General features: G+C 42.5%; 1 protein-coding gene across 6 annotated transcripts in view; it reads left to right on the top strand.

Annotated features, from left to right (window-relative positions):
- Nucleotides 1–9,027: 9,027 nt before the first annotated feature.
- The window catches only part of ADAM22 (ADAM metallopeptidase domain 22), a 331,085-nt gene continuing 327,273 nt past the window's right edge, over nt 9,028–12,839 (top strand). For 3 of the 6 annotated variants that reach the window (XM_075315606.1, XM_075315604.1, XM_075315602.1), the window contains exon 1: nt 9,028–9,365. In XM_075315606.1, the coding sequence (XP_075171721.1) occupies nt 9,293–9,365 (73 nt within the window). In that variant the 5' untranslated portion in view covers nt 9,028–9,292. The remainder of the gene's footprint in view (nt 9,366–12,839) is intronic. The other 3 variants (XM_075315607.1, XM_075315605.1, XM_075315603.1) reach the window with 1 other exon arrangement.

Below are 12,839 nucleotides of genomic sequence, written 5' to 3'. Positions count from 1 at the left end.
GAGAGCCGGGGCGAGAGGCCAATCCGTGTGGGGGGGCGGGGCCATGGCGAGCCCAGCGGCCAATCAGCTTTGTGTCACCGTAAGGACACAATTTCGGAGCATGACAGACAGACAGACAGACAGACAGACAGACAGACAGAATAAGGCAATTATATATATAGATAGGAATAGATCCATCTGTGTGGAATGACTCTATTTAATATATAGGAATAGATCCCTCTGTGTGTAATGACTATATAATATATAGGAATAGATCCCTCTGTGTGTAATGACTATATAATATATAGGAATAGATCCCTCTGTGTGTAATGACTCTATATAATATATGTGTTTGCCTTTTTGTATTGAATTACTGAAATAAATTAACCTTTTATTGAGATGCACTTGTATTTTTGTTTTACTCAGCAGCTATTAGTCTTTTACAAGACCATTAAAAGTTTCCCATCTTACAGAATTGTAATATGTCCATATATAAATCGGACGCTATACCGATGGTCCATATGGCATTGTTTTATTTTTCTTGCACTGTACTGATTTCGGAGTCAAATCGCGGTATGCTGGATACAGCTGAGAAAGAAAATGTATACACTGTGTGCCGAATTATTAAGCAAATGAGTATTTTGATCACATGATACTTGTTATACATGTCGTCCTACTCCAAGCTGTATAGGCTGAGAGCCAACTACCAATTAAGTAAATCTGGTGATGTGCATCTCTGTAATGAGGAGGGGTGCGGTGTAATGACATCAACACCCTATATAAGGTGTGCTTAATTATTAGGCAACTTCCTTTCCTTTGGTAAAATGGGTCAGAAGAGAGATTTGATGGGCTCTGAAAAGTCCAAAATTGTGAGATGTCTTGCAGAGGGACGCAGCAGTCTTGAAATTGCCAAACTTTTGAAGCGTGATCACCGAACAATCAAGCGTTTCATGGCAAATAGCCAACAGGGTCGCAAGAAGCGTGTTGGGCAAAAAAGTCGCAAAATAACTGCCCATGAATTGAGGAAAATCAAGCGTGAAGCTGCCAAGATGCCATTTGCCACCAGTTTGGCCATATTTCAGAGCTGCAACGTTACTGGAGTATCAAAAAGCACAAGGTGTGCTATACTCAGGGACATGGCCAAGGTAAGGAAGGCTGAAAAACCACCACCTCTGAACAAGAAAAATAAGATAAAACGTCAAGACTGGGCCAAGAAATATCTTAAGACTGATTTTTCAAAGGTTTTATGGACTGATGATGTATGGGCTGGTATCATCAAAGATGAACTTGTGGGACCTTTTCGGGTTGAGGATGGAGTGAAGCTCAACTCCCAGACCTACTGCCAGTTTCTGGAAGACAACTTCTTCAAGCAGTGGTACAGGAAGAAGTCGGTATCGTTCAAGAAAAACATGATTTTCATGCAGGACAATGCTCCATCACATGCATCCAACTACTCCACAGCGTGGCTGGCCAGTAAAGGTCTAAAAGATGAAAAAATAATGACATGGCCCCCTTATTCACCTGATCTGAACCCCATAGAGAACCTGTGGTCCCTCAAAAAATGTGAGATCTACAGGGAGGGAAAACAGTCCACCTCTGGGAACAGTGTCTGGAGGCTGTGGTGGCTGCTGCACACAATGTTGATCGTAAACAGATCAAGCAACTGACAGAATCTATGGATGGTCGGCTGCTGAGTATCATCAGAAAGAATGGTGGCTATATTGGTCACTAATTTTTGGGTTTTGTTTCTGCATGTCAGAAATGTTTATTTCTAAATTTTGTGCAGTTATATTGGCTTACCTGGTGAAAATAAACAAGTGAGATGGGAATATATTTGGTTTTTATTAAGTTGCCTAATAATTCTGCACAGTAATAGTTACCTGCACAAACAGATCCTCCTAAGATAGCCAAATCTGAAAAAACCCACTCCAACTTCCAAAAATATTAAGCTTTGATATTTATGAGTCTTTTGGGTTGATTGAGAACATTGTTGTTGATCAATAATAAAAAAAATCTTCTAAAATACAACTTGCCTAATAATTCTTCACACGGTGTATTTGTACTGAGTCATTGAATAACATGGGTCAAGGTGCAATCCCTTTTTTTATTGAATTGTACTCATCCAATTTATGCGCTCATGTGAGCGAGCCCTTACACTTTACAAATACTTGCAATTTTGTGTTGGTACAGTACACAAAATCCCATTAAAATAAATTTAAGTCTGTGGGTGTAACGTGCAAAACATGTTGAAAAGTTCATGGGGTATTATTATTATTATTATTGTATGGGTATGAATACTTTTGCAAGACACTGTATTTACTAAATGCAACTGAAAAAAAAATACAATCAAAAAGTGTACACACAATAAAAACTTTCTGGCTGTTTATTGCCAATTGCGAGTCATTGTGTTTTACACCAAATTTACAAAATAAAACACAGCATTTTGTAAATTTGGTGCATTTTAAGATATGCAGTGGGTACAGAAAGTATTCAGACCCCTTTAAATTTTTCATTCTTTGTATCATTGCAGCCATTTGGTAAATTAAAAAAAAACTAATATTTTTTTCTTATTAATGCACACCCTGCCCCCATCCCCCATCTTGACTGAAAAAAAACAGATGTAGAAATTTTTGCAAATTTATTAAACAAGAATAACTGAAATATCACATGGTGATAAGTATTCAGAACCTTTGCTCAGACACTCATATTGAAGTCCCATGCTGTCCATTTCCTTGTGATCCTCCTTGAGATGGTTCTACTCCTTCATTGGAGTCCAGCTGTGTGCAATTAATCTGATAGGACTTGATGTGGAAAGGCGCACACCTGTCTATATAAGACCGCACAGCTCACACTGCATGTCACACCAAATGAGAATCATGAGCTCAAAGGAACTGCCCAAGGAGCTCAGGGACAGAATTGTGGCAAGGCACAGATCTGGCCAAGGTTGCAAAAGAATTTCTGCCGTACTCAAGGTTCCTAAGAGCACAGTGGCCTCCCTAATCCTTAAATGGAAGAAGTTTGGGACCAGCAGAACTCTTCCTAGATCTGGCCGTCCAGCCAAACTGAGCAATCGTGGGAGAAGAGCCTTGGTGAGAGAGGTAAAGAAGAACCCCCGAGATCACTGTGGCTGAGCTCCAGAGATGCAGTAGGGAGATGGGAGAAAGTTCCACAAAGTCAACTATCACTGCAGCCCTCCACCAGTCTGGTCTTTATGGCAGAGTGGCCCGACGGAAGCCTCTCCTCAGTGCAAGACATATGAAAGCCCGCATTGAGTTTGCAAAAAACACATGAAGGACTCCCAGACTATGAGAAATAAGATTCTCTGGTCTGAGGAGATGAAGATAGAACTTTTTGGTGATAATTCTAAGCGGTATGTGTGGAGAAAACCAGGCACTGCTCATCACCTGCCCGATACAATCCCTACAGTGAAACATGGTGGTAGCATCATGCTATGGGGGTGTTTCTCATCTGCAGGGACAGGACGACTGGTTGTAATTGAAGGAAAGATGAATGCGGCCAAGTACAGAGATATCCTGGAAGAAAACCTCTTCCAGAGTGCTCTGGACCTCAGACTTGGCTGAAGGTTCACCTTCCAACAAGGCAATGACCCTAAGTACACAGCTAAAATAACAAAGGAGTGGCTTCAGAACAACTCTGTGACCATTCTTGCCCGGCCCAGCCAGAGCCCTGACCTAAATCCAATTGAGCATCTCTGGAGAGACCTGAAAATGGCATCCACCAACGTTCACCATCCAACCTGATGGAACTGGAGAGGATCTGCAAGGAAGAATGGCAGAGGATCCCCAAATACAGGTGTGAAAAACTTGTTGCATCATTCGCAAGAAGACTCATGTCTGTACTAGCTCAAAAGGGGCTTCTACTCAATACTGAGCAAAGGGGCTGAATACTTATGACCATGTGATATTTCAGTTTTTCTTGATTAAAAAATTTGCAAAAATGTCTACATTTCTGTATTTTCTGTCAAGATGGGGGATGGGGTGCAGAGTGTACATTAACGATAAAAAAATGAACTTTTTTGAATTTGACAAATGGCTGCAATGAAACAAAGAGTGAAAAATGTAAAGGGGTCTGAATACTTTCCATACCCACTGTAAATTCTGCCTGTAAGTGTTGGTTCAGTTTCTATTCCCCTTCTCCTATTGGAGTCATTTTTTACCTTGTTTGTGAATTTGTAAAAAATAGTAGCAAATTATAATTCAATTTAACATCATCTGGAACATTTAACCACACAGTATTGTATCTGGAGTAACATCGACAATGGCTGAACGCCTTCTTTGTGTGTTTTTGATTCATTTGAGCTTTTTCAGCTTTATTACTTTTTTTGTAATCAAAACACAGGTGCTTTTCATTATAATGTGTGCTTTTTTGTAAAGTCGTATTTCTATAGACTTCTCTAAAGAAGAAACACATGTGAAAAGTGTGATCAAACACTGCAGAAACAAAAGAATGGTTGTGAAAAATGTTATAGGTATGAGAAGAATAGATGGCTAGACAGACCGCGATAGAGAAATAGATAGATAGAGGGATAGATAGATAGATAGATAGAGGGATAGATAGATAGATAGATAGATAGAGGGATAGATAGATAGATAGATAGATAGAGGGATAGATAGATAGAGGGATAGATAGATAGATAGATAGATAGAGGGATAGATAGATAGAAGGATAGATAGATAGAGGGATAGATAGATAGATAGATAGATAGATAGATAGATAGATAGAGGGATAGATAGAGGGATAGATAGATAGATAGATAGAGGGATAGATAGATAGATAGATAGATAGATAGATAGATAGATAGATAGATAGATAGAGGGATAGAGGGATGGATAGATAGAGGGATAGATAGATAGATAGATAGATAGATAGATAGATTGATAGAGGGATAGATAGATGGATAGATAGAGGGATAGATAGATGGATAGATAGAGGGATAGATAGATGGATAGATAGAGGGATAGATAGATGGATAGATAGAGGGATAGATAGATAGATAGATAGATAGATAGATAGATAGATAGATTGATAGAGGGATAGATAGATGGATAGATAGAGGGATAGATAGATGGATAGATAGAGGGATAGATAGATGGATAGATAGAGGGATAGATAGATAGATAGATAGATAGATTGATAGAGGGATAGATAGATGGATAGATAGAGGGATAGATAGATGGATAGATAGAGGGATAGATAGATGGATAGATAGAGGGATAGATAGATAGATGGATAGATAGATAGAGGGATAGATAGATAGATATGAGATAGATAGATAGATAGATAGAGGGATAGATAGATAGATAGATATGAGATAGATAGATAGATAGAGGGATAGATAGATAGATAGATAGATAGAGGGATAGATAGATAGATAGATAGATAGATAGATAGATAGATAGATAGATAGAGGGATAGATAGATAGATAGATAGATAGATAGAGGGATAGATAGATAGATAGATAGATAGATAGATAGATAGATAGATAGATATGAGATAGATAGATAGATAGAGGGATAGATAGAGGGATAGATAGATGGATAGATAGAGGGATAGATAGATAGATAGATAGATAGATAGATAGATAGATAGATAGATAGATAGATAGATATGAGATAGATAGATAGATAGATAGATAGAGGGATAGATAGATGGATAGATAGAGGGATAGATAGATAGATAGATAGATAGATAGATATGAGATAGATATTAGATAGATAGATAGATAGATAGAGGTATAGATAGAGGGATAGATAGATGGATAGATAGAGGGATAGATAGATAGATAGATAGATAGATAGATATGAGATAGATATTAGATAGATAGATGATATATAGTTGTCGTTTCAGAATAACTGTTGAGAGATTTTACTGTTTATTTTCAAGCAAGCTCATTCCCAGCTTTGACCACATCCATGGGAAACATTCCCCTTTCCCCTTTCTTGATACAAACAGCACTTAAAGGGAACCTGTCATTTCCCAAACGCCATTAATCTGGAGTTATAAGGTTTATTTAAGCGTTCCAAAAGCTGTACAGCACGACTGCAGGGAGGAAATAAACTTTATTCTTCCTGGAAGCCACCAGCTTTCAGTTATAGAGGCACAGCTGAAACAGTTTCAGTCACCGCTCACATAAGGCTGTAAGCACACCCCGGTATATTGACTGACAGTCATCTGTGCACTGATATGCTGTCTGTCAGTCAATGTGCTTATAGCCGCCGTTAACTGTATACTGAGTAGTGACTGAATCCGCCTCGGTTGCACCTCTATTCCTGAAAGCTGGTGGCTCCCAGGAAGAATAAAGTTAATTTCATCCCAGTAGCCGCGCAGTACAGATTTGGAACTCTAATACCTGCAGATAAACCCCATATGGACAGCACAGTGGCTCTGTAGTTACCACTGTACGGTGGCTCAGTGTATTGAACTGTTAGGCTACTTTCACACATCCGGTTTGAGCACTGCGGCTCAATCCGGCTGTGAAAACTATGCAACGGATGCGGCGAAAACACCGCATCCTTTGCATAAGTTTTTACATGCGGCCCGTCCGTTTTTTTCCGGTTGCGGCATGCTACTGAGCATGCGCAGTGGAAAAAAACGCATGCGGCGAGCGGATGCGGTTTTTTCCGCATCGCGCCGCATCCGGCCTTCATAGGTATGCATTGAAAAATGCGCCGCAGCGGCCGGATGTGGCGCGATGCGGTGTTTTTTGCCGGAGCAAAAAACGTTGCAGGGAACGTTCGATCCGGCCGCCGCATCGGCTAAATCTGCCGCATGCGGCAAAAACCGGACCGAACGCAAGCCCCTGCGGCACAATACGGCACTAATGTAAGTCTATGCAAAAAAACCCGCAACCGGCGTTACAAAAGCTGGTTGCGGTTTTTCTGCAGAACGCCGTATTGTGCCGCAGAGCAAAAATCCGGATGTGTGAAAGTAGCCTTACTTTGCAGCACTGGGGTCCTGGGTTCCAATCCCACTAAGGAAAACATCTGTGAGGAGTTTGTATGTTCTCCCTGTATTTGTGTTCGGTTTTCTCTGCTTTCCGCTCACATTCCAAAGACAAACTGATAGGGAATTTAGATTATGAGCCCCAATGGGAACAGTGATGATCATGTCTGTAAAGAGCTGCAGAATTAATGGCACTATATAAAATAAATAAAATACAAATATTTGCAGGTTAATAGGGTTGGGTGACATGACAGATTCCCTTTAATTTTGATTACTGTATACTAATGTACGATAGATAGATAAAATGATGTTTTAACTGTAGATAGATAGAAGGATGGATGGATAGATAGATAGAGGGATAGATAGATAATGGATAGATAGATAGATAGATAGATATGAGATGTATGGATGGGGATAGATAGATAGATATGAGCTAGATGTATGGATGGATGAATGGATAGATGGATACATAGATAGATAGATAAAATCATGCTTTAACTGTGGATAGATAGAAGGATGGATGGATAAATACTTATGAGATGAATAGAGAGATGAGATGTATGGATGGATAGATAGATAAAAGAATGGATGGATAGATACTGTAGATAGATAGATAAATATGAGATAGATGGACAGATAGAAGGTTGGATGGATGGATAGATGAATCAATATTAGATGTATGAATGGATAGATATGAGATGTATGGATGGGGATGGATGGATAGATAGATATGAGCTAGATGTATGGATGGATGAATGGATAGATAGATAAAAGAATGGATGAATAGATAGATAAATACAATGATGTTTTAACTGTGGATAGATAGAAGGATGGATGGATAAATAAATAGATACGATATGGATAGAGAGACAGAAGATTGGATGGATGCATAGATATATATTAGATAGATAGATATGAGATGTATGGATGGCTGGATAGATAGATAGATAGAAGGATAGATAGATAGAAGGATAGATAGATAGATAGATAGAGGGATAGATAGATAGATAGATAGAGGGATAGATAGATAGATAGATAGATAGATAGATAGATATGAGATGTATGGATGGACAGATAGAGGGAAACTGTAAAAAGATAATAGATATTGTAGATAGATTGTATGGATAGACACTGTAAATAGATAATAAATAGATGAATGGATGGATAGATAGATAAATAGATAGATAGATAGATAGATAAATAGATAGATAGATAGATAGATAGATAGATAGATAGATAGATAGATAGATAAATAGATAGATAGATAGATAGAGGGATAGATAGATAGATAAATAGATAGATAGATAGATAGATAGATAGATAGAGGGATAGATAGATAGATAAATAGATAGATAGGTAGATAGATAGAGGGATAGATAGAGGGATAGATAGATAGATAGATAGATAGAGGGATAGATAGAGGGATAGATAGATAGATAGATAGATAGATAGATAGATAGATAGATAGATAGATAGATAGATATGAGATGTATGGATGGACAGATAGAGGGAAACTGTAAAAAGATAATAGATATTGTAGATAGATTGTATGGATAGACACTGTAAATAGATAATAAATAGATGAATGGATAGATAGATAGATAGATAGATAGATAGATAAATTGATAGATAGATAGATAGAGGGATAGATAGAGGGATAGATAGAGGGATAGATAGATAGATAGATAGATAGATAGATAGATAGATAGATAGATAGATAGATAGATAGATAGATAGAGGGATAGATAGATAGATAGATAGATAGATAGATAGATAGATAGATAGATGGATAGATAGATAGACAGACAGATATAGAGATAACTAGATGTTTTTCTATTTCGGAGTGTAGACGCTGTAGGGATAATCGGGGCACTGAACAGATTTTACTGCTGATACTAGTATTATCCCTGGGAGGTACAATAAATAATGGGCCACTTTATGAGCCATAGCCCTCAGGTGTACTGCCCCTTTAAGCTATCCTGTTGTGTGCAGGTGCTGCAGGATCATGTGTAACATTTCAGCTGCAATCACCGGAACTACATTTCCCAGTGTGCAGTGAGGTCCTTGGAAGGAGGCCGGCTCTGCAGGATCTGGCATTGATGAGTCTTAGGATGTGGCTGTGCATGTGGATGAGGAGACCTGGGAGGTGCTTGAGTCCTCTCATCCACATCTAACCACCCAATGCAGTAAAAGCACAAGAACACTAATGGAAACCAGGAGGACACAATGCAGCAGCATCATCATCAGAGAGTGTGAGAGGCAGGGAGACCCCAGGAGCACAAGCCCCTCACAATGAGGACCTCTCTGTGATGGTGGAGACGCTCTCCTGCTTCTTGGATTGTGCCAGCCATGCAGAGCTTCGAGTGCTGGACCTGCTGCCTGATTGGAGCCCTGTCTCTGCTCCATGCCAGCTCCCAGGCAGGTGAGTCTGGAGGGGGGGGGGCAGGTGAGTCTGAGGGGGTAGGGGGGGGCAGGTGAGTCTGAGGGGGTAGGGGGGCAGGTGAGTCTGAAGGGGGGGGCAGATACAATGGAACACGCGTCTATTTATTTATCACAACCTTCCTGTCATTGCTGCATTCATCACATCAGTGACCTACAAAAAGGGGGGCTCCATACTGCTCCCCCATGCATAGGTGTCCAGGGACAGTGCCCATGGCTGGACACACTGGTGGTCCAGGAGCCCCTCCTTTCCTTACCTTTTCTTTACTATTTGGCTAATGAAAACGTATTCTTAAGGGAGCAGCCTGGCCAGTGTCTGATGTGATCAGCGGGCCTGTCAGTGCTGGCATTGGGCACATGAGGAGTTCTACAAGGAGCCCATGTACTAGGTGCACTAAGCTCTGATGTTGGGGAGGAAACAAAAACAGCAGTAGACCCACATATCAGTGCGGCCAACAGAGGCCATGTCAGTAGTGAGGCTGCATTGTGTATGAAGTACTGGGAGGTGTACGGGTCCATACTGGGAGGTGTACGGGTCCATACTGGGAGGTGTACGAGTCCATACTGGGAGGTGTACGGGTCCATACTGGGAGGTGTACGGGTCCATACTGGGAGGTGTACGGGTCCATACTGGGAGGTGAACGGGTCCATACTGGGAGGTGTACGGGTCCATACTGGTAGGTGAACGGGTCCATACTGGGAGGTGAACGGGTCCATACTGGGAGGTGAACAGGTCCATACTGGGAGGTGTACGGGTCCATACTGGGAGGTGTACGAGTCCATACTGGGAGGTGTACGAGTCCATACTGGGAGGTGTACGGGTCCATACTGGGAGGTGTACGGGTCCATACTGGGAGGTGTACGGGTCCATACTGGGAGGTGTACGGGTCCATACTGGGAGGTGAACGGGTCCATACTGGGAGGTGTACGAGTCCATACTGGGAGGTGTACGGGTCCATACTGGGAGGTGTACGGGTCCATACTGGGAGGTGAACGGGTCCATACTGGGAGGTGTACGGGTCCATACTGGTAGGTGAACGGGTCCATACTGGGAGGTGAACGGGTCCATACTGGGAGGTGTACGGGTCCATACTGGGAGGTGTACGAGTCCATACTGGGAGGTGTACGAGTCCATACTGGGAGGTGTACGGGTCCATACTGGGAGGTGTACGGGTCCATACTGGGAGGTGTACGGGTCCATACTGGGAGGTGTACGGGTCCATACTGGGAGGTGAACGGGTCCATACTGGGAGGTGTACGAGTCCATACTGGGAGGTGTACGAGTCCATACTGGGAGGTGTTGGGGTCCATACTGGGAGGTGTAGGGGTCCATACTGGGAGGTGTACGGGTCCATACTGGGAGGTGTACGGGTCCATACTGGGAGGTGTACGGGTCCATACTGGGAGGTGTACGGGTCCATACTGGGAGGTGTACGAGTCCATACTGGGAGGTGTATGGGTCTATACTGGGAGGTGTACGGGAGTGTACGGGTCCATACTGGGAGGTGTACGAGTCCATACTGGGAGGTGTACGAGTCCATACTGGGAGGTGTACGAGTCCATACTGGGAGGTGTACGGGTCCATACTGGGAGGTGTACGGGTTCATACTGGGAGGTGTACGGGTCCATACTGGGAGGTGTACGGGTCCATACTGGGAGGTGAACGGGTCCATACTGGGAGGTGTACGAGTCCATACTGGGAGGTGTACGAGTCCATACTGGGAGGTGTTGGGGTCCATACTGGGAGGTGTAGGGGTCCATACTGGGAGGTGTACGGGTCCATACTGGGAGGTGTACGGGTCCATACTGGGAGGTGTACGGGTCCATACTGGGAGGTGTATGGGTCCATACTGGGAGGTGTACGAGTCCATACTGGGAGGTGTATGGGTCTATACTGGGAGGTGTACGGGAGTGTACGGGTCTATACTGGGAGGTGTACGGGTCCATACTGGGAGCATACTGGGAGGTGTACAAGTCCATACTGGGAGGTGTATGGGTCCATACTGGGAGGTGTAGGGGTCCATACTGGGAGGTGTAGCGGTCCATACTGGGAGGTGTAGGGGTCCATACTGGGAGGTGTATGGGTCCATACTGGGAGGTGTAGCGGTCCATACTGGGAGGTGTAGCGGTCCATACTGGGAGGTGTAGGGGTCCATACTGGGAGGTGTAGGGGTCCATACTGGGAGGTGTAGCGGTCCATACTGGGAGGTGTTGGGGTCCATACTGGGAGGTGTAGGGGTCCATACTGGGAGGTGTAGGGGTCCATACTGGGAGGTGTACGCGTCCATACTGGGAGGTGGACAAGTCCATACTGTGAGGTGTACAAGGCCATACTGTGAGGTGTACAAGTCCATACTGTGAGATGTAGGGGGCTATATTGGGAGGTGTACGGGTCCATACTGGGAGGTGTACAGGTCCATACTGTGAGATGTAGGGGGCTATATTGGGAGGTGTACGGAGCCATACCAGGAGGTCTACAGGTCCATACCGGGAGAAGAACAGGTCTATACCTGGAGGTGTATGGGTCCACACTGGGAGGTGGATGAGTCCATATGCAAATGCAGAATGTTACGATGACCCCATCCTTAGTGGTGCATTGGCCTAAATTTGAGTATCGTGCATATTGAGGTCCAATCCCCTGGAGGGATTCTTTGCGTTCCCATTGTATCATTTTAGTAAGTTACCTTTTATTGCTGATGCCATTTTTGCATTGTTATCCGGAGCCCGAACTGGGATTTGTGTTTTTTTTTTCACAAGAGTGACTTATCATTTTGAGATAGAAATCAATACCCACACATGTCTTAAAGGAGTATTCTGGTTTCAGCAATAAAGAATATATTTTGTATAATGATAAGTTTAGCAACTTTACTATATACGGTACTTTCTCTGTCAATTTGTCATACTTTTCAAGATCACGTCTTGCGGTCTTTCTATAGGGTCTTGCATTGTTTACTCCCAGTGTATTGCAGTCAGTATGGGTCGTGTGATGGACACAGCGTCACGTTTCATTCCACTGGTCTTTGTAATGGATATGCTGCTGAAAACTAGAAGCAGTTTGCAACACGTTTATGGGAACGGGGTTTTCGTCAAAATTGCACGAAATTAAGGATATGCTCTGGATTTTCTAACTCTGTTGTGCTTTTTGCATTTATTCCCAATGCATAGGGTGTAATCAGCCCCAAAATTAGCTCCAAAATCTGCATGTGCTGCTTGGTTTTCATTGCAGATTTGTTGCAATTTGGCATGAAAAAAGTTCCTATAACATGTGGGCTCGGCCTAAGGACTGCATTATAGCTCCTCTATAAAGCTGCGATGCCTGAACTTCACAGCAATATACACTATTTGACTCTGAGGCTGAAAAATTCGGTCAGTAGAGTCATTCTGTCATTGATTTGGGAATCGGAATGCTAAAATACATCCGCATTATGATTGTTTAAATAAGCCCTAAATTTCTAAA

Source organism: Anomaloglossus baeobatrachus, chromosome 6 (genome assembly GCF_048569485.1).
Source record: "Anomaloglossus baeobatrachus isolate aAnoBae1 chromosome 6, aAnoBae1.hap1, whole genome shotgun sequence".
Classification (NCBI taxonomy): domain Eukaryota; kingdom Metazoa; phylum Chordata; class Amphibia; order Anura; family Aromobatidae; genus Anomaloglossus; species Anomaloglossus baeobatrachus.
Note: the sequence above shows the minus strand (reverse complement) of the source record. Positions and strands in the feature narration are given on the sequence as shown.